The sequence below is a fragment of the Protopterus annectens genome, chromosome 14.part0, assembly GCF_019279795.1.
Source record: "Protopterus annectens isolate FY-2018-M chromosome 14.part0, PAN1.0, whole genome shotgun sequence".
NCBI lineage: Eukaryota > Metazoa > Chordata > Ceratodontiformes > Protopteridae > Protopterus > Protopterus annectens.
Genome location: NC_056748.1, coordinates 624,238,029 through 624,264,728, shown reverse-complemented (window position 1 = coordinate 624,264,728; position 26,700 = coordinate 624,238,029). Strand labels below are relative to the sequence as shown.

Genomic DNA, 26,700 nt, shown 5'->3' with positions numbered 1-26,700 from the left:
GCTTTGAGAGCCAAATTGATTCTCATTGCCCCTTACTGGCCTCGACAAGTTTGGTTCCCGTTCCTCCATCATCACCTTTTGGTGCAGCCGTGGCATCTGGACCCAGTGCCAGATCTACTGATTCACCAATCCGGTCAGCTGCACCGGTCAATCCCTTCTCTCAACCTCACAGCATGGTTGCTCCACTTCCTTCCTTAGCCAGGCTTCCTTTGATCTCTAACCCAGTTAGAGATATCATAGTAGCTTCACTAAAATCCTCTACCAGGAGGATTTACACAAGCAAATGGAAACGTTTCTCTTATTGGGCTAAGGCCCAAAATATTGATCCTTTTACTGCCCCTGTTCAGGCAGTTCTGGACTTCTTAGCAGAGATTTTTCATGCAGGCTCCTCTTCTTCCACAGTCAGAGTTCAGTTGGCTGCTATTTCTAATTTTCATGTCGGGATAGCAGATCATAATATTATGTCCCATAGGCTCTGCAGGGCCTTCTTGAAAGGAATTTTCCTACTAAAGCCTCCAATCAGGAATCCTCCTCCTCAGTGGGATCTAAATTTAGTGCTGACATCCTTGATTCTTCCCCTTCGAGCCAGCTGTTTCTTGTTCCCTGAAATATCTTTCTTGGAAAACTTTATTCCTAGTGGCTATTACATCTGCCAGGAGGGTGTCTGAACTTCATGCTCTTCGGTTCGACCCCCTATTTGATTTTTCACAAAGACAGAGTATCTTTGAGAACTAATCCATCCTTTTACCTAAGGTCGCTTCAAAAACAATCTGAATCAATCCATTGATCTCCTGTATTTTTCCTAACTATTCAGATAGAGCTGAACAAAAGCTACATTATCTTGACGTCCACCGTCAGCTTAGATATTATTTGGACAGAACAAAAATTTAGAAAATCTGATCAACTTTTTGTTTCCTATGCGGATAATAAAAAAGGCCTTCCTGTTTCTAAAGTGACTTTGTCCAGATGGCTTTCTTCGGTCATCACTGAAATTTATACGATCAGGGGAAAACAGCTGTGCTCAAAACCTAAAGCACATTCAACTAGGAGTTTAGCTACTTCTACAGCTTTTCAAGCTAGACTGCCTTTGGACACTATTTGTGCAGCGGCCACTTGGGCCACTCCTCACACTTTTGTTTCCCATTACAAGTTGGACTTGGCCTCCAGGGACAGAGCCAGTTTTGGCTCTACAGTCCTCAAGAGTTTGTTCCATTGAGCCACCCAGGATAGAGGTGCTAGGGACGGTCCCATCAAGCAAGAATGAAGCGAGATTGACAACTTAACATTAAGAAGTTATGTACCTACCATAACGTTCCATGTTAGTTGTCTTCTCTCGCTTCTTTCTTGACCCTCCCTCCTTCCCCCTGGCCTGGACAGACCTTGTATAAGAAACTATTATGCTAAAGACCATTCAAACCTGGTCCTTTTTTCCATCTGTAAGTTTCTTCTTCCTTTGGGAAGTATTTTATGCTTGGTGTTATTGCCCTTTGTCAACAAACGAGATCTGGGTACTTACTGCCTTGCATCATGGGATATGGGGCTGCCTCGAGCTGGTAAAAGGAGTTCTCGAGCTAAAGCAAGTGCCGAGTCGGAGCCGAGGATCGGCTCCGAACCCATCAAGCAAGAAAGAAGGCGAGAGAAGACAACTAACATGGAACGTTATGGTAGGTACATAACTTCTTATTTTCCAGGATCAGGAGTGGTTGTCGGGAGTAATTTTTTTTTTTTTGCCAAGGTTCTTAGCATTGAGCAGCAGTACCTTAATTTATAAGGATTCTGTTTTATGTTGAAAGGTTTAGAAGACTGACGCTGGCTAAGAAAAAAGGCACTTTGAGGTGAAAAAGGTTTTGGCCAATATATGAAAGCCTTGGGGAGATAGGTGCTGGCCATCTGTGGCAAAGCAGCTACCATGTCCTTCCAGGCTGATACATATTGGACTCCCCATGAATGACACAATCCAGATCAACTTTTGAAGCTAATGTGCATATTGCAAAGTCATTCTCAGTGATGGTAAAATGCTGTTCAAGGCTAGCTTTATAACCTCCTTTATCAGGCATTCCAAGAGCTCCATCTCTCTCTCCATATTGTCCAGGAAGGTACGTCTCAAATCGTTTACTCTTATTATGACTGTGTCTTATGCATACTTGTGGTGCAATGACTTGAGTGCATTCATGATTTGGTGAATTCTGTCATGTGGTAGACAACTAATTATGACTCGCTCTTTTCTCAGCCTGCTGAGTAGTACATCATTGTGTCACTGTGAAGTCACCTCTGACCAGGATGTTGGATTATGTGGCGGTTTGCCTTGTGTACTTTTGAGGTGAGACACTGTGAATCTTGGTTACATATTTCATGGTGGGTGCTGCCTGAATTGAGTGCTTGTGATGTTGCTGTCTGTACTTGTTTCTTAGATTAATCTAGGAAGCCTTTATAGTTTACGTAGGTTACTTTTAAGGGCCGCAGCATAATGTAGGTCTTTGTTTGGTGTGTGTAGTGCTTATTGATGACCTGTTGGCCGTTTGTTGTAGGTTAATTTAAAATCTTTGCATCTAATAATTTTACATAACTGCATCTGTCATACCACTATCAGTTTAAGTAAGTGGTTGTCTGTGAACGTGAGACACTTGTATTGTCTCTGAGTGCTCATTTCAACAAAGCTGGCTACAGAGGCAGTTGGAAAGTGTAAGTCATTGTTCCAGGCACTTAATAGTGTACCTTAGGCTATGATAGTTGTGATCCATAAATTGAAAATAGTACAGTTACCCAACCACTGGGGATGCATAAGCCAGTGCATTTCTTTGTGCCAGTCCCCATCCTGGATATATGGGGAGGGTTGCATCAGGAAGGGCATCCGGTGTAAAACATTTGCTAAATGACATATGCGGACAACAATACAGATTTCCATACCAGATCGGTTGAGGTCTGGGTTAACAACCGACAACAGGGTATTGGTGGAAATGGGGATAATGTTGGCCGAAGGATAAGAGGGGGGAAGGCATGCATGAAGGCAGGAAGAGAGGAGTATGGTAGTGAGGGTAGGAACTTTGAATGTTGGCAGTATGACTGGTATAGGGAGAGAGCTAGCTGATATGGAGAGAAGGAAGGTTGATATATTGTGCGTGCATGAGACCAGATGGAAGGGGAGTAAGGCCAGGTGTAACACAGGCAGGTTCAAATTGTTCCATCATGGTGTGGATGGGGAGGAGAAATGGGGTAGGGGTTATCCTGAAGGAACAGTATGCCAAAAGTGTTTTGAAGGTGAAAAGAGTGTTGGATAGAGTGTTTATGAAGCTGGAAATTGATGGTGTGATGATGAATGTTAGTGCATATGCTACACAAGTTGGGTATGTGATGGATGAGAGAGAAAAATTTGGAGTGAGTTGGATGAAGTGGTGATGAGTGTACCCAAGGGTGAGAGAGTGGTGATTGGAGTAGATTTCAGTGGGTATGTTGGTGAAGGGAACAGAGGGGATGAGGAAGTGATGGGTAGGTATGGTGTTAAGGAGAGGAGTGCAGAAAGACAGATGGTAGTGGAATCAAAAAGGATGGACATGGCTGTAATGAATACATATTTTAAGAGGGAGAAGTGCAGGGTGACATACAAGAGTGGAGGAAGATGTATACGGGTGGATTATATCCTATATAGTAGGGCCAGCCTGAAGGAGATTGGAGAATGTAAAGTGGTGGCGGGCAAAAGTGTAGTTAGGCAGCATAGGACGGTGGTCTGTAGGATGACATTGGTGGTCAAGAGCAGGAGTGCTGAGGGCAGTGCCAAAGATCAAATGGTGGAAGTTGAAAAAGGGTGATTAAGAGGTGGAGTTAGGGGAAGTGTTAAGACCGGCACTGGGTGGCAGTGAAGAGTTACTGAGTAGCTGGGTAACTACAGCAGAGCTGATAAGGGAGACGACTAGAAAAGTGCTTGGCGTGTCATTTGGGCAGAGGAAGTAGGATAAGGAGACCTGGTGGTGGAACGAGGAAGTATAGGAAAGGATACAGAGAAAAGAGGTTGGCAAAGTGGGATTGTCTGAGAGATGAAGAAAGTAGACAGGAGTATAAGGAGATGAGGTGTATGGGGAAGAGAGAGGTGGCGAAGGCTAAGATGTATGGAGAGTTGTATGAAAGGTTGGACACTAAGGAGGGAGAAAAGGACCTGTACCTATTGGCTAGACAGAGGGACAGAGCTGGGAAAGATGTGCAGCAGATAAGGGTGATAAAGGATAATGAGGGAAACATACTTACAAGTGAGGAGAGTGTTGAGCTGATGAGTGAAGAGAATGAGAAAGAAAGAAGGTTGGATTATGTGGGGATAGTGAATCAGGAAGTCCAATGGATTAGCAAGGAGGGAATTAAAGACTGCTATGACGAGGGTCAAGAATGGAAAGGCTGTTGGTCCAGATGACATACCTGTCGAAACATGGAGGTGCTTAGGAGAGATGGCAGTGGAGTTTTTAACCAGATTATTTGAATGAAATCTTTGAAAGTCAGAAGGATGCCTGAGGATTGGAGAAGTACTTTGGTACTGGTTTTTAAGAATAAGGTTGATGTGCAGAGCTGGAGTAACTTCAGAGGGATAAAACTGATCAGTCACAGCATGAAGTTATGGGAAAGAGTAGTGGAAGCTAGGTTAAGAAGGGAGGTGGTGATGAATGAGCAGTAGTATGGTTTCATGCTGGGATACAGCACCACAGATGCGGTTTGCTTCAAAAGTGTTTATGGAAAAGTATAGAGAGGGTCAGATGGAGTTGCATTGTGTCTTTGTGCACTTGGAGAAAGCATATGACAGGGTGTCTAGAGAGGACTTGTGGTGGTGTATGAGGAAGTCGGGAGTAGCAGAGAAGTATGTGAAAGTGGTACAGCATATATATGAGGCTAGTCTGACAGTGGTGAGGTCTGTGGTAGGAGTGACGGATGTGTTTAAGGTGGAAGTAGGATTACATCAAGGATCAGCTCTGAGCCCTTTATTTGCAATGGTGATGGACATGTTGACAGACGAGATCAGGCAGGAGTCCCCATGGGCTATGATGTTTGTGGATGATGTGATCTGTAGTGAGAAGTAGGGAACAGGTTGAGCAGACCCTGGAGAGGTGCAGATATGCACTAGAGAGGAGAGGAATGAAGGTCAGCAGAACTCTTGACAGAATATATGTGCGTGAATGAGAGGGAGGATAGAGGAATGGTAAGGATGCCGGGAGTAGAGTTGGCGAAGGTGGATGAGTTTAAATGCTTGGGATCAACAGTTCAGAGTAATGGTTAGTGTGAAAGAGAGATAAAGAAGGAGAGTACAGGCAGGCTGGAGTGGGTGGAGAGAGAGTGTAAAGAGTGATTTGTGACAGACTGGTACCAGTAAGAGTGACAGTAAAGATATACAAGAGGGTAGTGAGACCTGCTATGTTATGTGGGTTGGAGACAGTGGCATTGACAAAAAGGCAGGAGTCCGAGCTGGAGGTGGCAGAGTTAAAGATGTTAAGATTTGCATTGGGTGTGACGTGGATGGACAGGATAAGGAATCAGTATATTAGAGGGTCAGCTCAGGCTGGACGGTTTAGACAAAGCCAGAGAGGTGAGATTGCATTGGTTTGGACATGTGCTGAGGAGCGATGCTGAGTATATTGGGAAAAGGATGCCATGGGTGGAGATTCCAGCTAAAAGGAAAAGAGGAAGGGCTAAGATGAGGTTTTTGGATGTGGTGAGAGGGGACATGCAGGTGGTTGGTGTGATAGAGTAAGATGTAGAGGACAGGAAGAAATGGAAACAGATGATCTGCTGTGGCGACCCCTACATCTGAAAGAAGACAACAGTTGTGTAATTTCAACTTAAAATAACAGATGTCATTTCCATGTCAGTGTTGCAGTATTAATCACCTCTGGGATTTCCTGCCAAGGATAGCACCAATGTCTGGCCACTAAACCAAAGCCTTTATCACCTAGCAAGCATCGTACATCAGATATATGCTCCCAATGCAAGAGTAGGGCATAAAGGTGATATGCGTATGGTCTCAACTCAGAACTTCATTGCCACCAGACCAAAAGCCATTGTTGTAATTTGTCTGAATGTCCTTCATTGTGTTGATTTTAACCATGCCTACATTTTCAGATAAGCACCCCACTGTTTGTTTTTTCTTTTGCTTTCATTGTTTACTAAGTTACATCATCCAAGAATGGGGGAATGTTAGCGTGGAAGGTTAGATTTCCCTTAGATTGCCATGATAGGTGCCTCTCTTGCTTAGGTTCGTCCCACGACCACACACTGTTCTATCAGGATTTTGTTCCCAAGACATTGCGTAGTCACCTTTGTTTCCTTTCCATTTACCTTGAGAACCAACATCACATTTTGCCTCAAGGTACCGTGGCAGAATCCACTCACACCGAGGTACAGCTACCGCTGAAGTCTAGGCCTGAATCTTTTGTGTCCAACCTCCACTGGACTTGTCTATTGAGATGCGAGACCCCAGAGGATAGCCAGGCATTACCTTTGGTTTCCTCTGCCCTGACGACCTCGGAGGCTAGTACGAAACCTGCTTCTCGCATGTCCTCTGAGGCCTTGCAGATGCCTGTTGCAGTCATTGAGGTGGGGAACAACAAATGATCATTTCCAAGGAGACTAATGGGATTCTTCAAATTCTTGTACAGGAAGAGGTGCCAGCTACTTTGATTGAATCTAGGCAGGGGTCCAAACCTCTGAATTTTTTTTTTTTTTTTTTTACATAGAGCGGATGTCCCTGTGAAGAAAAGGCAAAAGACTAAGCATGTGGTGTATACTCCAAGGGATCCACAAAAGAAATGGCCAGATGTTACTCAAGGCTTGTTCAATGCTTTGGCATTAAAGCCTCTCCAGGGGATTTCAGTTTCTGCTCCTCTTTGGTCCTCTATTCTTAAGAGGCCTAGGGACCCACAGTCTTTAAACAGGGATTCTGAGGCTGACTTCCTTAGCCTATTCCCCCCCAGTTACCTTCACCTTCAGATTATGTATCTGAAGACAAGGAATCTTAGTCCATATTCTTCTTTGGAGGAACCTTCTTTTGGTGACAGTCCTGCACATGATGGAGCTTTTCAAATGAGATTGCCCCCATGTTTTGGACATCTAGAAGTTAGGAGTTGTTTAAAAATGGACTGTCCTAAACCTTTAGTTGTCCCTTCTGTGTTGGCTGATCTGTTGGATACCTTTTCTGCTGCTTCCCTGACACCAGATTCTCCGCCTCCAGCTCCTAAGAAACCTGATGAATTCTAGAAGTCCCTGTAGAAATGCCCTTCCTCTGGTCCTGAAGTGATTTCTGTTTCTGCTGATAAGCCTTCTAAGCTGTTGCCTTCTTCCAAGCCCCTTCCTTCAGTTAAGGACAATAGAGCCATGGAGACGATTGGTAAAAATGTGTACACTTCTGTTGCCTTAGACTTCAAGGCCATCACTTACCAGACTCGTATGATAAAGAATATACTGACTGTTCTTTTTCCAGACTGGCAAACTTGTTTCTGATAGGCTTGACTTGAGGGTAAAGCCTCCTCTCTTTCCTTGCTCAGTTGAAAATTTCAGGTTGTCCGTCACACTCTCAAATGCTGTTATGATGCAGCAGCTGCATCCTTGATGGCTGCTGTCTTTGGCTGCATGATGAGGTGCCAGTCCTAGCTTTGCCTTCAAGGCTTGCCATACATCAAATCAAAACTTCTGGAAGCTCCCTTGGATAACCGGAATGTGTGGTACTGCTGTGCTGACCTTTTGAAGACCTTACAGGATTAAGGTAAGATCGTGAAAGATTTGTAGTGGGTCTTTATCTCCCCTGTTCCCAAGTTTGAGGAATTACGCTAGTAAGACTGCTTTTATGCATGGACTACCTTGACAACCTTCCAAAGGTAGGTGAGTTTTCTTGGACCAGCCTACTCAACCACCCAAGCTCCAGAAGCATTCCTTTCCTGTCTAAATCTACAGCTGTGTCTGCCCTCCCTTCCTCTCATCCAGGTTTCTTTGCCCATCAGGCTTTCTCTGTCTGTCCCAGTTTGGCAGCTGATCACCACAGACACCTGTGTTCTTGCCATCATCCAACAGTTGCATTATGACCTGGAAGACTGTTCCTTCCTTTTCCAGAATTCCTCAACCTCCAACAGAATAGCTTCTTCATTTTACAGAGGTTTTGCAGGGTCTGCTGGACTGGGGTACCATGCAGCTGATTCCACAGACAGGCAGGTGTTTGGGGTTTTATTCCAAGATGTTTTTAGTTACTAGGGTGAGGAATCTTTGAGACCTCTCCTGGTATCTTTTGTTTCTTAGCACCTTCCTTACAGTGCCTTCCTTCTGAATGCTAGCTTTTAAGACTCTGCTCTTCCTGTTTCACTGTTGTAGTCATTACATTTGGGTTATCTGCTTGCAGGTAGCCCTCAGTCGGCCTGATTAACAAAGTCCTGGGTCCTGTGTCGGTTGCTGTCCCTTCTTCCATGACATCAGGTCTATAAAACATGCAGCTGATGGCATTACATCAGTCTTTCTTGCTATGCGGTGCCTGAAGCAGAAGCAGTTTGCAAGTGCCGGTTGGCCGAATCTTGAAATTTTAATTTTCGAGTTTCAGAACTGAAGTCTTCAACTAAAGCTAAGTACCCCGTTGGGGAAACTTTTTCTTGCTCCTTACCGATGTCAGTAAAAGTTAATTGCATTACTTCTGGAAAGCAAATACCTCATAAAGATTTTCATTCATACTGTATTCCTTGCCCTAGGCCCTGACCACGACATACCTTGCTGTCTGTTTTGTGCTTTATTTCATCAGCACACTATCCATCGTCTGTATATTTTCGCCTCTAAATATTTTGGTTCTTGGTTTAATTATCCAGAAATGTCATCGGTTAGCCATCTGACTACTGGGATTCTGAAAAAACGCAAAGATAAAGAGAGAGACAGGCCGCCAAGGTCCAAAACTGCCGATGACGCTTCTAAGCCAGTCGCCAGTTCGCCGGTACTCTGTGATGGGCTTTTGCAGCCCCTGATACCCCCTACTTCTGATTCGTAGGCCTCTACTGAGACGTGAGATGCTTCAACTATGGAACCCGCAGATGTCTACCTTGGATGGGTCCAGAGCCGCTGTGCAGGCACCGGCTTTTGGGGGTGTATTCAGGCTTACGGACTTGCATATTAAACCGATGCCTCCTTCACTTAGGCCTAAATCTCGAACCATGCCTGAAGAACAGACGCCCAGGCCACATGCTCCAGGCTTCTATGCCTAAAAAACAAATGATAATGGCTGAAGATCTAATAATAGGTGATCTCTGCCTAACATATAAAGCTATGTCAAACCCAGAGCTGTTGGACATGCTACACCTAAAGAAATCCCAATCCCTCCGAGCTACATGCTCTAGGGACCTAAACCTTGTCACCACAATAAACAGGACATGTTGGAGGGATAGATTCCTGTCCCAGAGACTTCCCATACTCCGGAACAGGCTACCTATCTATGTCAAGCAAAGTTATTCATTAGCACTCAAGAAAAATCTTGATGAGTAGATGAGAAGTAGGCAATACACCCCAGGGATCACTTCTGTGTCTCTGCTAGACAGTGGCACAGGAAAATAACTTTCTTGGGTGGCATAAGCCAGGGAACCTTGTTTGATAGGCTTACATAGGCCCTTGGGCCGATAGCCTAGTACCTACCTATGAATAACTCTAATCAGGGGTAGCCAACCCCCCCTTTCTAAGAGGCCTAGGACTATAGTTGTTTATGTATCTTCTGACCAGGATTCTGTTTTTTCTGATTTTTCTGATGATCTGGATTTACCCTTATCTACTTATGAGGACTCTGATGCAGACGACTCCATTCCCTCTGCTTCCCCTCCAGAGGATTTTTCTTTTGGGGAAACCTTACATACACTAAGGGAGCATTTCCACTGGGAAAGCCAGGATTTTTCTGATTCAAAAAATAGGCTTAGGGATTTCTTACTCCTACCTCAGCATAGGCCTTTAGCTATCCCTCCTGTACTAGACACTGTTGATGCTTTTTCAGAATCTAGTTTGGCTCCTAATTCCTTGCCTCCTGCTTCCAGAAAACCTGACAAATGCTACAGGGTCCCTGAGTCACACAAGTTCCTTTTTAAAAATTCTATTGTGGATCCAGAAATTATTTCACAGGGGCCCAAGGGCATTAAGGCTTCTACTGCTAAAAATCCTACCCCTTCTGATAGAGACTCCAGGGCGCTGGATAGATGAGGTAAGAAGGTTTACACTTCTGCAACCTTTGCCATTAGAGCTTTAAACTGCCAGTTTCATATGTTAAAGTATCAGCAACATGTTATTTGGATTGCCTAAACAGAAAATGATGTTGATTCCTGACTGTGTGGAAAATAAAGAATTACAGGATTTAATGCATTCTGCTGAACAAGTTGGAAGACCTACTTTGCAGTGTGGTTTTGATTCATTAGAGGCCTCTTGCAGGGTTGCTGTCACGGGGTCTGTGCTCAGAAGGCATGCTTGGCTAAAGGAGCAGTCTTTGCTTGATCATGTTGTTTATTTTATTTATTTACATTTGACCGGGAATGTCCAACTGGGCACAAGTCCATTTTCAGCGGAGGCCTGGGGAGAAAAGCTCCAAAAATTAAAATATTACAGACATAGTTACAGATGAAGAATCCTAGCAATTAAAATATTACAAACATAGTTACAGATGAAGAATATAGTACATTTTGTAGATAACTAGCATCTGTTCTATCCATGAAGTCATAGCAGATATTAACAATTGTTACAATAAGAAGTTACTGGCATATAATAAGTAGATAAGCATGGAAATATCAGAGCTGCTTGTAATCAAAGGTAGTTTGTGGGGTGGAAGAGAGGTAGAGGGAGTGGGAGAAGTTAGAGGGGAGAGTTACAAGAGCATAGCCAGCATGTTTTTAAGTGCGCTTTAAGTAAAGCTTTGAAGTGGGTGCATGATGGTAGAGAGGTTATTATGGGGGGGGTGTTCCATAATTTGGCTATAGCGCTGGAGAATAGTGCTTCTCCAGCAGTGTTATTGGCTCTAGTAACCTGTAATTGATTTTTGTTGCTGGATCTTAGTGGTCTGGTGGTGAGATAGGGTTGGAGTAGATACTGGAGGGATGGGACCTTTAGAGGATGGTTAACCAGTTTGTGGGTGAGTGCGAGTTGATACCATTGAAGGAGGCGAAGGAGTTCTAGCTATCCTAGTTCAGTAAGTGAGAGACAGTGGCGACTGTGGTAGGATGCCCCAGTGGCAAATTTGGTGATTTTGTCGTAGCAGGTCTTGAGTTTATTTAGATCGCATTGCCTTAGGTTGGTATATATTGGAGAGGCATAAAGTAGGGTGGAGATAAGGTGCAAATTTGCAACGGAAATCCTAGCTGCTTTGGTGAGGAGTTGCTTATTTCTGTATAAGGCTCCTAGTTTTTGGTGGACTTTATGGTCATGGATATGTGAATGTCAAATTTGAGATTGTTTATTTCATCTCCTAGCAATTTGGTGTGATCTGTTGGGTGGATAGTGGTGGTGTCTTTCGCTTTGATGTTAAAGTGAGAGGAGTTTTTTGTTTGGGTTGAGTCAAGCTAAATTGTTGGATGCTCCCTTAAATTAGGCCCGCCTGTTTGGCAACAAGGCTGAGGAAGTTCTTAAAAAGAAAATCTATGCAAACTGTTAAAGATTTCTTACAAGTTCAGTCTCCTAGGTTTAGTAGGCACTGGCCCTCTAAGACTTGGTCCTTTCCAGCCCCTTCCAGGTCTTCTCAAGCCAAACCCAGACACAGCAAAAACCCCAGGTTTCAGTCCTAGGGTAGACACAGGACTAAGCCGTGGGGGGCCTCCACTTCCAAGTCTGGGAGTAATAAGACTCCCCCTATTGTAAACTGTCTCAATGACTTCCTTTTAAAATGTCCAAGCACTTAGCAACTGACTGCCCCTTTGGGAGGAAAGATTGCTCTTCATGCAGAGAACTGGGAACTCATTACCCAGGACAAATGGGTTTTAAACATAATGTCCCAGAGATACAGATTTCACTTCCACAAGTTGCCAAAACCAAGCGGGTGGCCGGACCTACCCACAAATCAGTGGGGAGAGGCCCAAAAAAAAGTACTTTCTCTCTTAATAATGGGGGCTATTTAACTGGTACCAGAAGAGGAAAAGGGACAAGGTTTCTACTAGAGACTTTTCCTGGTACCCAGAAAAGACAATTCATGGTGATCTTTTCCTGGACCTGTCTATTATAAACACATTTTTGGAAATTCCAAAATTCAAGATGCTGACTCTTTACCAATTACTTCCTATTCTAGGCAAAGATGCTTGGTTGGCAACACTAGATTTAAAAGAAGCATACCTGCACATCCCAATTAGGGAATCTTGCAGAAGATAGCTATGCTTCATAGCAGGCTCCACACACTATCAGTTCTCTGCACTGCCCTTTGGCTTATCTACTGCGCCCAGGGTATTCACAAAGTGCCTAGCTCCAGTTATTTCATTTTGCAGGCAAAGAAATATTCAAATATACCCATACCTGGACGATTGTTTAATTCAGGCAGAAAGCCAAGACTTACTTTTGAATCATTTGGCCTTTGTACAAAGAGTGCTAACTTGTCTGGGGTACACCATAAACAAAAATAAATCACACCTGGTACCCCGTCAACAGATTATATTGAATACAACTTCCCAGATGGCTTACATCATGTCAGATAGATAAATTCATTTGACAACTTACTTCCAACAAGTGGCTGCAAAAAGCCTGCTGTCTGCAAGACCGATACTGCAAGCCTTTGGGTTCATGGCCTCCTGCATTCTTCTATTTCCATATGCAAGACTACATGTGAGGAAACTACAGTGGCATCTAAAAAGCCTATGGTGTCAACATTCTCAGGATCTAGAAGCAATGATTCCTATCCTACCTTGTCTATGCCTAGAATTCCTTTGGTGGGCAGAGGCCTGCCACCAAAGCAAGGACCTTTCGCACCACCCCCTGCCACCCAAACACTAACAGACACCTCCGGTTATGCTTGGGGGGCTCACCTGGCAGGGAAGTGCATTCAGGGCAAATGGAGCCCAAGTCAAATGCACCTGCATATCAATCAAAAAAAAATGTTAGCTGTACAGAATGCCCTGACAGCCTTCAAGGACCACATTCTTCCAACTTATGATAAAGATGGACAACACCACTGTTATGTGGTACATAAACAAGCAGGGGGGGGTACACATTCTTACCCCCTCTACAGACTAGCCATCGCATTGTGGAACACAGCCTTGAGCTACCAAGTGCACATACAAGCTCATTTCCTTCCAGGAAAATTAAATACACTGGCAGACTGACTAAGCAGAAACCTCATGGACCCACACGAGTGGAAACTGGAACCAAGGATTTTCAACATGTTGACCAGCAAATGGGAGAGCCCATATATAGACCTGTTTGCCTGTCCCCAGAACTACCAATTGGAAAATTTTGCACAAGGACTCCCCACAAACAAACCTGGAAAGTGGATGCTCTGTCCTTCAGCTGGAAAAACCTATTAGTCTATGCCTTCCCCCCTCTGCCTCTGCTCTCCAAAGTACTACTAAAAATCAAACGGGACAAGCCAAGGATGATTTTGATTGCTCCAGACTGGCCACACCAACACTGGTACTCCCTCCTGCGCAGTGTTACCCCCATGGCACCTGCCTCAGACTTCCTTCCCTGTTATCTCAGCAGGAGAATCAGATTCTGCACCCTCAGCTTCTAACACTAAACCTTGCAGCCTGGCTAATTACGTAATCTCTCCTTTACCATCCCTCAGTAAACCTGTGATGGATATAATTTTAGAGGCATGAAGGCCTAGTACTAGAAAATCTTATGCTGAAAAATGGAAAAGATTCTGTGCCTGGAACCAGTCTCAAGGGATGAGCACAGCAACGCCCAATTTACCTCAGATTTTACAATACTTAACTGAGATGCTTCACAAGGGCCTGTCTTTCATCCATTAAAATCCATGCCTTGGCCATTTCAGCTCATTATAACACAGAACCTCCCCTTTTCCCTCATCCACTGCTCAAGCAGTTCCTCAGAGGGGCCAAAAATTTGAGACCACACCGGTGAGCTCCAACCCCAGCCTGGGACCTTAACTTTGTTTTGGCAAAACTCACTCCACCTCCTTTCGAGCCAGTTGTTACCGCAGACTTAAAATTTCTCTCTTGGAAAACATCTTTCCTTTTAGCAATCACTTCAGCTAGAAGGATATCTGAATTACAGGCCCTTCTGGCAGTGGAGCCTTTCATCATCTTTCATGCGGACAGGGTGTCCCTCAGAACCAATCCATCCTTCATGCCCAACGTGGTATCCAGTGTGGCTCTTAATCAGTCCATTCATTTGCCAGCCTTCTTTCCCAATGCACAAAACAAAGGGGAACGGATACTGCATTCCTTAGATGTGCACAGACCACTTAGATTCTACTTGGATAGGACTAAACCTCAAAGGAAATCTGAACAACTACTGGTGGCATTTGCTGCACGGGTAGAGGGGAAGGCTTATTTCAAAGCAAACCATTTCTAAATGGATAGGCCATTGCATTCATTTCTGCTGTAAGCACCATGGAAAACCTATCCCCCAGGGGATCAGACCTCACTCCACCAGGGCTGCATCTACCCCAGCAGCCTTTTTCAGAGGCGTCCCTACCAGGGACATCCTAGAAGCTGCTACCTGGAGTTCTGTACATACTTTCACTAAGCATTATCAGTTGCCAATTTTCTCTAAATCCAGAGCTGGCTTTGCCACTGCAGTCTTGCAGGGTCTTATAGCTGGTCCTAATGCTGTCTAAATTCCTCCTCCCAACCATAGCTTTGGGTATCTACCCAAATGTAATGACTGCAACAGAGAACCATGAAGAACATAGTACAGTTGTGTACACTTACTATAAATGTAGATGTTCGAGTCTATTCACTGTTGCAGTCCTGGTTACCCTCCCTCCAGTCCCCTAACGTCTTTTGGCTACACCTCTACTTTCCTTTACTATGCTTAAAAGCCTTTTTGGTGTATTTTATTTTTTGTTGGAAGTTTATCTTTGTACTTTTATATTTAATTGTTCCCCATTAGGGGGACACCTGACATCTGGGACAAGAAAAACTGATGTAATGGCGTCGGCTGCATGTTTTATACCCTGATGACCTGACGTCATGGAAGAAGGGACAGCAACTGATGCAGGACCCACGACTTTGTTAATCAGGCCGACTGAGGGCTACCTATAAGCATATAACCCAAATGTAATGACTGCAACCGTGAATACACTCTAACATCTACATTTATGGTAAGTGTACACAACTGTACTTTTCCCCATTTTGTTCTCACGACCCTTTCTAGTTTCTTTGGCTCTGATGGACGCTTAACTTCACATTCCCATCCACCCTCTTGGCAGGAGATATTTCCATTTCTCTGTTTCCTCCTCTTATTTTCAGTTCTGTGCTTTGCCCTCTGGGCTTTCCACAGCCCAAAGGGTGTTCACTAAATGTCTAGCTCCTGTAGTCACCTTTTACTGACTTCAGGGCATTCAAATATTTCTTTATCTGGATGACCACTTGCTGCAGGCTCCATTCATCCTAAACTGGTGTAGGATCTTCATTTTACCCTGCTTCTGTTGTACAGCCAGGGGTTCACTGTCACCCTTCATTAGTCCATATTGACTTCATCTCAGGATCACATTTTCCTAGGCTGGAGTTTCCAGACTATTCCATTGCTGGCATCTCTTCCTGCTTCCAAGGTCTTGTCCCTTGCAAATTATATTCTGTCCATGCTTTCCCTCTTCTGTCTTCAGCCAAGGAGTTTTTCAGAGCTCTGGGGGTCATGGCCTCCACTGTCCCCATGCTTTCCTGAGTCAGGCTTCATATGAGGAATTTTCATTGGTACCTAAATTCATTGTGGCTTCAACACCAACATCCACTGGACCATCTCATTCCTCTACTCCCTCATCTCAGACTGGAATTTCACTGGTGGATTTGGCTGCTGTCTGTCAATCCAGGTGTTCCTTTTCACTTTCCTCTGCTATCTGAGGAACTATTCACGCATGCATCAGAGTTGGGGTGGGGAGCCACATCAGACGCCCTGAAAGTGCATGGCCTTTGGTTCCCTCAGCAGATGGTGGATCACATCAACATCAAGGAAGAGGGAGCTCTCATTCTAGCCTTTCAGGCTTTCCATGCACTCTGGGTCCCAGGTCCCTTGAAGGTTTATATGGGCAACGCTACAGTCGTGGTACATAAACAAGGAGGCTTAAGGTCATACCATCTTTGTAGGTTAGCACTTCAGGCATGGAAAATAGCCATCAATCTGTAGGTCACACTACAGGCACTCTTTATACCTTCAGAGTGCAGTTTTGTGGCAGATTTTCTCAGAAGGTCCAGGCCGCAGCCTCATGAATGGATGCTTCACAGTAAAGTGTTTGTTCATAGCTCATTGGTGGAGTATTCCTCAAGTAGATGTTTTTGCTTCAGTCCTGAACAGGCAACTCCCTGAGCTCTGTTAGAGAGTCCTAAGCCCTTTGGCTCAGAAGGTGGATGTCATGCCTTTCTCTTGGAAGGGAATGTTCCTGTATGTGTTTCCTCCCTTTCATTCTGTTCCAAGGGGTCCTTTGCAAAATCGAGAGGAGACTCCCAAAAATCTTGTTGGTGACTTCCTTTTGTGCTAGACAGCACTGGTTCCCCTGCTACTCCATTTGCCAGAGGCAATCATCACAAGTTACCTCACTGCATGGATCTTTTCACACAGGACAAAAACTCTTCTTCAGCCTCCCTGTCCATTCTAGAACTGACACTTTGGGTAATGTGGTTTTGATTCCTTTCTAACAGTTTTTTGAGGACATGCTTAAAGTCCTGCAGGAGAAAACCCAAAACCAAAAGTCATGTATGTCTAAATGGAAGAGTTTTTGCTTCATATTTTAAACATGACCACGACCCCCTTTTCAGTGTGGGGGGGGGGGGGGTTGTCCCTTGGTTCATTCTTAAGTCTCTGAGCTACTATATGCTGGCTTAGCATATTCAGTGGAAGCCCACTTGTCAGCCATTTCTGCCTGCTACTTACTCCTCCTTTGGCCTGTAGGTTTGAGGTCAAGCAGCTTCTTAGCGGCATCCCTCATATTAGACCCTCCAAGCAAGACCATCCCTCCTCATGAGAACTTAATTTTTGTCCTTGAAAGGCTGAATAAGACTCCTTTTGAGTCTGGCGCCACTTTTTTTGCAGCATTGTACTTGAAAGACTTTTATTGATTGCTTTAATCTCTGCCGGAAGGGTATCTGAACTTCAACCCTTGATGGCAGTCCCTCTTTTTTTTTTTTTTTTTTTTTTTTTTTCCCATAGAGACAGGTGACTCCATCCAAATCCTCTGTTTATGCCAGGTTGGTTAATGAGCTGTCCCTTGGCTATTTAGACAAAATAAAGACCTTTTGTAAATCTGATCCTTTTCTTCTTACCAGGACATTGGGTTTGGCAGTTTGTAAGCAAGCCATCTCCTCCTGGATTTCTAAGGCCATTTCTTATTGTTCTTTTTATGGTAAGCAGTTGTCTGTCTCTGTGAGAGCTCATTCTGCTAGACCATTTGCTTCCTTGGGACACCAACTGCATCCTTGAAGCTGCTAACTTGGTCACCGGTTCACACATTCTCTAAACATTACAAACTGGATGTCATTTTCAAATCCAGGGAAGGTTTTGCTAAGGCTATCCATGCATAGGTTTGTGGAGAGCTTCTCCTTGCCTTCTTCCTCCTCACCTTCACTAACTTTTGTGTACACTAAAGTGATGAATGCTACAGCATTGCTATGGAAGGACATAGTACAGTTGTGTAAAATCTTACCATAACAGTAGATGTTGCAGTATTCACTTCTTCCCTCTTGTCACCTTTCTGTTCTTTTCGCATGGGTGATAATTTAGTACAGGCCGAAAGGTTTCTCTCCTCCTCCCTTTTTTTCAGAATGTACATGTCCTCTCCACTTAAGTCCTAGTTTTTCTGGGGCACTTAAGTTCTGAGTTGGGTGCATATGTACATCACCTTTATGCCCTACATGTGCACTGGGCATGCATATGACGTAAAGTGTTTCTTAGGTAAAAAAGATTTTAGTATATTGGCCAGATGTTAAGCTCTCCTTGGCGGGAGATCTCAGAGGTGATTAATACTGCATCTGTGAAAAGAACATCTACTGTTGTGGTAAGATTTTACACAGTTGTACTTTCTAATGGAATACCCTTGCAGTAGCCATCCCTCCCTGCTTCACTCTTATTTCTGACAGTTCATGTGTTATGTTGTGCATGTCACCTATTTGTGTATAGTTTACTTTTTCTATCACAAGTTTTCAGGGCTCTTTCTCCAAGTGCCCTAGACCCTATGCTTTGTATGCTAAAATTTCATTCCCGTTTTATCCTCTTAAAAACTATCATGGGTATGAATAGAACCTGATGTAAATCTTTTGTTCATACATTACAGATAGGACCTCTGTTCCGTCCTCGGCACCGATACGGCCATTTTCCAGCTCGTGCAAGCCAAAAACTCTCAGCTAAGAATCTACCCACAATGCCCCTTTCCTAGATACTCCAGATCTCGTTTGCCGCGTTCCTAGTCAGACGTGTCAGCCATGTCTCTCAAAGCTAAGTAGTAAATTGTTGATTTTATGACGTTTTTTCTTCTAAATTACTAAATTTTTAGTCAGGTTAGCCTTTTTTCACTGTCTCCTATAACCTAGGCCTATTTCCTACCCTTTTCCTTGGTAATTTAATTTTTTACCCATTTTGTTACTGTCCCTCTCTCCTGTCTTTGACAGGCCTTCCCTTTTTACTAGTGGTATTCCTTAACTAATATCACTAGTATTTTATTATTTTATCTTTATATTTTAAAGATTTTTATTATTATATTTTACCTTATTCTTTCTATAGGATAGCATTTCTTTGCTTACCATGTCAGACAAAGCTAAGTTGGGTTTTAAACAGTGTGACAAGTGTGGACGTAAGATGCTTAACTCAGATGCACATGTCCATTGTGTCTGTTTGGGCATGGATCATATTAAAGCTGATAGTGACATCTGTGCTAGTTTTAATAATCGGACAGTAGCAGAACGTAAGAATAAACATTTTAAAAGGGTTACTCAAGACCCCCTTCTCGTAGGCTCTATCTGGGTCGGAGGTCTCACACCCCCTCCTAAGACCAAAAAATATAACGGAAAACAGAGTCACTCGGTTCCTGCATCCCCGTCGGTTACAGAACCGAGTCGGCTCCGTGCTTCGCCAGTGCCCTCGGCACCAGGATCTGTGTCTTCTCCCTTGGTGCTAACCATGGTATTAATTCCTATTTTGGTTCCAGCCATGGCACCACTGACTTTGGTGCCGTCCTTGGTTCCCACATTGGCTCCTATGACTGTACATGTCTCTTACCATCCCCATCCACCGTGCCGATAGTCTCCTTGGCTCCATGGGCTCCGATGACTGCACATGCATTGGCACCATCCCTGGCCACAGTGCCGACAGTTTCTTCGGCTCCGTCGGTTCCAAATTTTGAATACCTGCCAAGGACAATATGTTCTCCAACTTATGACCCTTTCTTGGGGCAAAGGTTTAGTCCCTGTCTAGAAAAGACCCGATTCCTCTTCAGCTTCCTTTAGATCCACTAAGAATTTTTCTGAAGTAGATCTAGTGCGGGTTGTGGATCAGCTTCTGGCAGCTAGGGGATTGCCCATTCCAGCTAGACCTTCCGTCCCTCCTGGCTTGGAATCCTTTACCTCATCTTCCCCTGCTTATCCTCCACCAGCATCCTCCCTGTTCCCGATACCGATGTCTGCTTTGGTACATACTGTCTCTGCTCTGACAACAGTGTCTCCCCTGTCGGCACCGACCACCCTTGCTGCATTGGCTGTGATGGAGCCGATGCTTTCTCTGAGCGGTGCTTGTACCGCCCATACCTTGTTACCTAAAACAGCACCTATTTTCTCGCTGGCACCGTCTGTCCTCTGTTCCAGCTTCCAGTTCTCTCAGAACCTCTCAACTGGAAGTGGGCTCGAGTGTGCCTGCTGTACAAGTGATGGAAAGGGCCCTTCATTCCAAAGGCTCACAGCCAGCACCTAGGACACCAGTATCAGAAACCTCCCCTAGCATGCCCTTCTCCCAACCCACTATGTTGGGTCCCTGGGCACGGGAGTCACAAGAACCCCTTCTCCGGAGTCGTCCTCAGAACCCACTTGAGAGCCACCCCGAAAGAAATGGTGCAAGAGGAAGCACCTTGACTCCCCGGAGGAATCTATCACAGAAGACACTGATTGTGATGAGGGAAAGGGGTCTCCATGCTCTCCCTCAGATGACATTTCATTCGGAGACATTCTCGAAATCCTAAAACAGCAGGGAGAATGGAAGTCCTCTAACCCTTCTGAGGTTTCGATGTTTCTGCAGGTCTACTGTGCCCGGCCATCTATTTCCTGGGTGACCCCACCAGCAGATGATCTTGTTAAACTAATTGTGCAGCTTGCCTGGAAGGCCCTGAACAGTGTAGAACCTGTCCCCCGGAGGCCGGACAAAATGTTATCTACACCTGAAGACCAGCCCCATTGGTCCAAGCAGCTGACCGTTGATTCTGTGGTCGTGGCGGCGGCCACCAAGAGGCAACTGGCAGAAGATAGTTCCACTGTCCATCCTCCAAACAGGGAGTCACGGACCATGGACAGATTATGGAAGTGGACCTATGCATCAGTGACCTTCGCCATTCGGTAACTGAATTATTTGGCACACTTTACTCTACTCCAGAGAGACCTAATTTCTGAAATGTCTTCCTCTTTGGTGGGGGTACTGCCTGATGAGGTACGTGACACTAGCCTCACAGCTAGCTACCCTTGAATCCATCTCAAACTCCTTGATGCATTTGAGATCTCACACCACCGTGGGGGCAGCTTGAGCTGCCGCATCTGGTGCTGGCATGAGATGTAATGCTTGAATGCGATTGTGACTTTGCAGACCCCTTTAAATCTTCCTTCGTCAATGCACCCGTTGACGAATCTGCACTTTTCGGACCCAAGGTATGAGACACACTTGCATGTAGTGAGAAAGACCTTGTCTGCTGTGGGCATATGCTTTTCCAACCCCCAAAGGTCCTACTCCAGGAACCAGAAGGGAGGAAAGATATGGTTCAAGAAATCCCAAGGATCCTTTTGTGACACTTGTAGTGAATAATCCCCCTGGGGCAGAGGGGGCAACTCATATGGAAGATGCCCCTTTTGGGGTAGAGGGGGTCTGCGTAACTAGGGAGCCAGAGATTCTTTCTCCGGCAGACCCTACCAGCGCTCCTGAGCAGCAGCCTGATTGCTTTCCTCTGGAAGCAGTCGGGGGTCATTTTCCTCTGCATCTACCAGCCTGGCATCTTATTACTACCGATGTTTGGGTGCAGAGAATAATATCCAGAGGCTACCAAATACCATTCGACTCAACTCCCAGACCCGTCAAATGAATCCCTGATGTACCACCCAATCAGAGGGAATTAGCAGACTTAGCAATAGAAAAACTGCTAAAAAAGTCATCCAACCAGTCCCACCAGAACAGACAGGAATCCGGGTTTTACTTGAGGTTCTTTTTAGTGCTAAAAAAAGACAGGGGACTGGAGACCAATCCTGGATCTCAGCCTACTGAACAAATTTATCAAACCTCAAAAATTCCGGATGGTCACAGTACAGTCCATTCTTCCCTTCCTAGGGAGGGACAATTGGATGTGCTATATAGACCTATAGTATGGGTACTACCACATAAAGATGGATCACTGCTCCCGGAGGTTTCTCCGCTTCCGGCTGGGAGCCTTTCACTACCAGTTCAGGGCACTGCCATTCGGTCTCTCGACAGCCACCCCGAGTGTTCAAATGTATGGCAGTTGTGGTAGCCCATTTTCGACTACAAGGATTCCAGGTGTTTCCCTATTTGGACAACTGGCTCATTACTGCCCAGACCAGGAATCTCCTAGTCCACAGCCTCTTACACTCATGGTCTCTCTTAGCTTGGGGATTAGTCAATAAAGACAAATCTCAGATGTCCTCAACGAAGACGCTGCAATTTATTGGAGCGGTCTTCGACACAACATCCTGTCAAGCTTCTCTCCCCCCTCTCAGGCTTTTAAAAATAAGACACCAAATTTAAGACTTTCTTCCTCACACATTTGTACCAGCATGTCTTGCCCTGCAACTCTTGGGCTCCATGGCAGCTGCCATTACTTTAGTACCACTGGCGAGACTGTACATGAGAATCCTGCAGTGGCTCCTTTCCGCACAATGGTCGTTGTTAACCCACCCACTTAACCACATGATACACCTTACAAACCATTGCAAGGAAGAAATGCTATGGTCTATGGAGCCACAAAAGAATCTTTGGTGTTGACTGTTCTGTTCCCCAACCCACGGCCATGGTGACCACGGGCGCTTCACTGTTAGGGTGGGGGGGGGGGACATTTTCAGGGAAAAACTGTCCAAGGCACCTGGACCCCATCAAGGCCAAATTGCACGTAAATGTACTGGAACTGAGGGCAGTTCTCTTAGCGTTACAAGTGTTCCATGCATCCCTACCCTCTGGGACCATTGCAATTCAATCAGACAGCATGTCAGTTGTCTGGTAGATCAACAAACAAGGAGGAACCAGATCTTACCCCGTGTCGGGAAGCCATGAGGATTTGACACTGGGCAATAGCTTCCAGTCTTTCTTACAGCAACGCACATTCCCAGGAGTTCCATCCTTATTGCAGACAATCTGAGCAGGAACATCCTGATTCTTCACGAGTGGTCCCTCAACCCTGTAATAGCAGATCGGATCTTCCAACTTTGGGGCAAGCCTTGCTGCGACCTGTTCGCTTCCCTTCTGAATTACAAATGCAGGGGAAATTTTGCCCTGATCCCCCCTCGGGGAACCACCGAGGGATGCTGTAACACACGATTGGCCCCCCGAGTCTTCTGTATGCCTTCCCCTGTTTCCCCTCATTCCAAAATTTCTCCAGAAAGCTCAAAGGTTGAAAAGCAAAGTGCTCCTCATTGCTCCCTACTGGCCACGTCAAATCTGGTTCCAGTTTCTATGGCCTTATCTGATTCACAGCCCATGGATCCTGGATCATTCCCAGGACCTATTATCTCATCCTCGGGGATTGATTCATCCAAACCTGCACAGTCTCTAACTCACAGCTTGGTTCCTCCACTTCCAATGATTGCCCGGCTGCCTGACATCCCTTCTCCTGTTTCGTGAAATTCTTCTGGCCTCACACAAACCTTCCACTAGAAAGGTTTATTCTAGTAAATGGACTAGGTTCTCTATTTGGGCCAAAGACCAGAATTTAGACCCTTTTCTGTATGCCTATTCAGAATATTCTACAATACCTGACTACTCTTCTACATGCAGGAGCCTCAGCTTCAACGATCACTGTACATTTAGCAGCTGTCACCAATTTTCATAATGGTCTTTATAATTCTTCAGTTATGTCACACTCCCAATGCAAGACCTTTTTGAAAGGAGTATTGCATGTTAAATCTCCGGTCAAGCCTCCCTTAGAACCCTGGGACTTGACTTTGGTGCTTCAGTCTCTCACAAGCTCGCCCTTTGAGCCCTTTGATTCATGTGATTTGAAATTTTTGTGATGGGAAACCATACTTCGAGTAGCACTCACCTCAGCAAGAAGAATATTTGAGCTGCAGGCCTTGAGTGTCAAGAGTCCTTACTTGATCTTCCACACGGATAGGGTGTCCCTTCGTACTGACCCTTCTTTCTTGCCCAAGGTCATTTCTGGCTTTTCCATTAACCAATCTATTGACCTGACTCTCTTCTTCCCAAGGCATTCTAATAGAGGGGAGTACCTTTTGCACACACTGGATGTGCACCGGCAGCTTCATTGTTATTTGGGCAGGACTAAATCTTTCAGGAAAACATTTCAATTGTTTGTGGCCTTTGCAGGACCCAGATTGGGTAAAAATGTTTCCAAAGTGACTTTATCCTCTTGGCTTAGAAACGTCATTACCTTTCTCTACCAACAGAGTAAGCTACCCATACCTTTCAGAGTAAAGGCTCATTCTACCAGATCTGTGGCTACTTCTGTAGCTTTTCATTCCAGAGCCTCTATGGATGACATATGCACAGCAGCCACTTGGGCAAGACCTCATGCCTTCATATCTCAAATTGGATTTGGCCTCCAGGGGACGAGCATCTTTTGGTTCTATGGTGCTCAGGAATATCCTTCATTAGGGTCACCCAGGACTCAAGTAGCTGGGGACCCGGTCCTATTTGTAATGTATGAACAAAAGATTGACAACATCAGATAAAGAAGTTGTCTTGCCATAATGTTCCATCTGTGTTGTAGATCTTTTGTTCATTCATTACTTCCTGCCCTTCTTCCCCCTGCCTGGATTCCTGGTGGACTTTAAGAACTCTTGGTTAGGGTATTTGCTCAGACAGAGCCTCCTACCTTTTTTCTATTACTACATCTTCTATCTGGGGTGGGCAAACTTGATCTGGCCTAGCTAGGAGAGGAGCATTGTTGGTGGATTCTTAGCTGAGAGTTTTTGGCTTGCGCTAGCTGGAAAGCGGCCGCATTGGTTCCGAAGACAGAATCAAGGTCCTATTTGTAATGAATGAACAAAAGATCTACAACACAAATGGAACGTTATGGTAAGACATAACTTATTTTTATCCTAACTTGAGAGAAGAGCATGTTTTGTTTTTTTTCCTTCTCTGCGAAGTGTTGGTTTGCTTCCATTTGTCTTAATGTAGTACTTTGAAGTATAGTTTAAATGTTTTTGTGAATGCATTTTTAGATGTTCTGCAAATGAACAAATGCTTATTGTAAACAATATAAGAAAATATATGCAAAATAAATGGCAAGGAAAATGGTGCTTTGCCAAGATGCTGGCCTTGTTTATTTTCCCACAACATTCTGTCATTATGCAACATTAAAGGTACAAAAAAGACTGCAATTACTGTGGTGCTGCACTGTTTTATAGCTGGTAGATTACACATCACAGAGCTCATTATATAATTTGCAGGACTGTGGTGGAGGGGTACTTTTGGTTAGTGCTGGTTTTATCTTTCTGATAAATTCATCTGCATAGCTGAAATGGTTGGTAAATATGCATGCAAACACAAGTTTGTTCTGCAGCATTTTTAGAAAAACATTTTAAATTTGCTTCCATACTCTGAAGACTACATTTACAGAGCTATATTTATGGCACAAATATGACTGGGCATTGCGTCACTTATGGAGTCCAGATCTAATTATACTGGATTAGCATTGGTAATTGGGATTTCAGTTATGTTGCTGCCAAACAAATTAACAGTTTGGTAATTACATAACTGAATCAGTTTACTCGTACTAATCCAGCATAATTAGATTTGGATGGCCTAAGTGACATTAAGTATCCTCTTGCCTGTCCATTAATATTGATGCAAGTATGGCTCTGTAAGTTTAGCTTTCCTTGAATATAAACAATTTTTTAAATAATTATGTATATAAAACATTGTACAATGGCTTAAGTTTTACATAAAATGTGTTTTCATCCTTAAGGATGAATGCAAACACTTTTATGCACAAAGGGTGGTTTTGTGCCCTTATATATAATCTTTAGAGTGAAAAGCTGATGGGGGATACTGAAGATGTCAAATATGTGGCTGTTCTGTACATCATTGATTTGTATATATTGTAGAGTCCAGTGTTATAGATTAGTTTTCTTTTGCAGGTCCTTACAGTTTTGTTCAGCATCATCTATTGATGGGTACAGATCCCCGAGCCATTTTGAAAGATCTATTGCCAAGAACTATTCCTCCACCAGATATTGATGATATGACTCTCTGGCAGATAATTATCAACATTCTATCAGAACCACCAAAAAGAAAAAAACGCAAGGACATTAATCGCATTGAGGATGTTGTAAGACTGTTACAGTCATGCAAAAAAATAATTGTCTTGACTGGAGCTGGGGTATGTATGTTGCAAAAGTTTTGAAAGACTTGGGGGTTGGGTGTATGAGGTATAAATTGACAAAAAAAAAACATGGAACTTGCACAGTGCCTAAGAAAGGTATAGATTTGTTGGTAACTTCCAGTTTTAGTTCTAGGTTTGACTGGATTGTAACAAAAAATAAATTAGAAAAACTGCAGTTTGCATCCCTTTTTCGTTGATACCTAATCGGAGAATGTCCAGCTCTTCCTTTTTAGGCAACTTTGACTCCCCTTGAAAGTATGAAAGTATTTCTTCACAAAGCATGCACTGCCAGAATTTGAGCTTAGACCCCTCGTAGTTGGCAGTTTTTCTTTTTTTTCATACTTTGTTGCATCTGTTCCTTTTCAAAAGTTGCCGCTCATTTCACTTTGGTGGTGGTGGTTTCCAGGCTTACTGATTAAACCCCAGTTAAAAAAAAGTGTTCTGATTGATTCCCATTAACTCATAGAAGTGATTTACAACAAGTAGGCTGGCTCCGTTCTTAAGCCACGTTGGTGCAGCGGTAGCGTTTTTGCCTCACAGCAAGAGGTTCTCCCGTTTGATTCTCAGCTGGAGTGCCTTCTGTGTTGAGTCTGCATGTCCTCACCACGGTCGAGTGGCGTTCAAAAGACATGCGTAGAATGGGCTTGCCTTTGTTGAAGGTTGGGTGTCGAGCTGGCACCTCGGCACCCGTAAAAAAAAATCTATTGCCAATCATTAGCAGACCGGAGTTCCGCTGTGGTGACCCCCAACTGGGAAAAGCCGAAAGAAGAAGGCTGTCTCCGTTCTTGTTTGATTTTGTATTTATTTGGTCATTTGAGCTC

General features: G+C 44.3%; 1 protein-coding gene across 1 annotated transcript in view; it reads left to right on the top strand.

Moving 5' to 3' along the window:
- SIRT1 (sirtuin 1) overlaps positions 1 to 26,700 on the top strand; it is a 1,558,788-nt gene that overhangs the window by 409,881 nt on the left and 1,122,207 nt on the right. Inside the window, exon 3 of the mRNA XM_044056380.1 lies at positions 25,635 to 25,876. Coding sequence (XP_043912315.1) covers positions 25,635 to 25,876 — 242 coding nt within the window. The remainder of the gene's footprint in view (positions 1 to 25,634; positions 25,877 to 26,700) is intronic.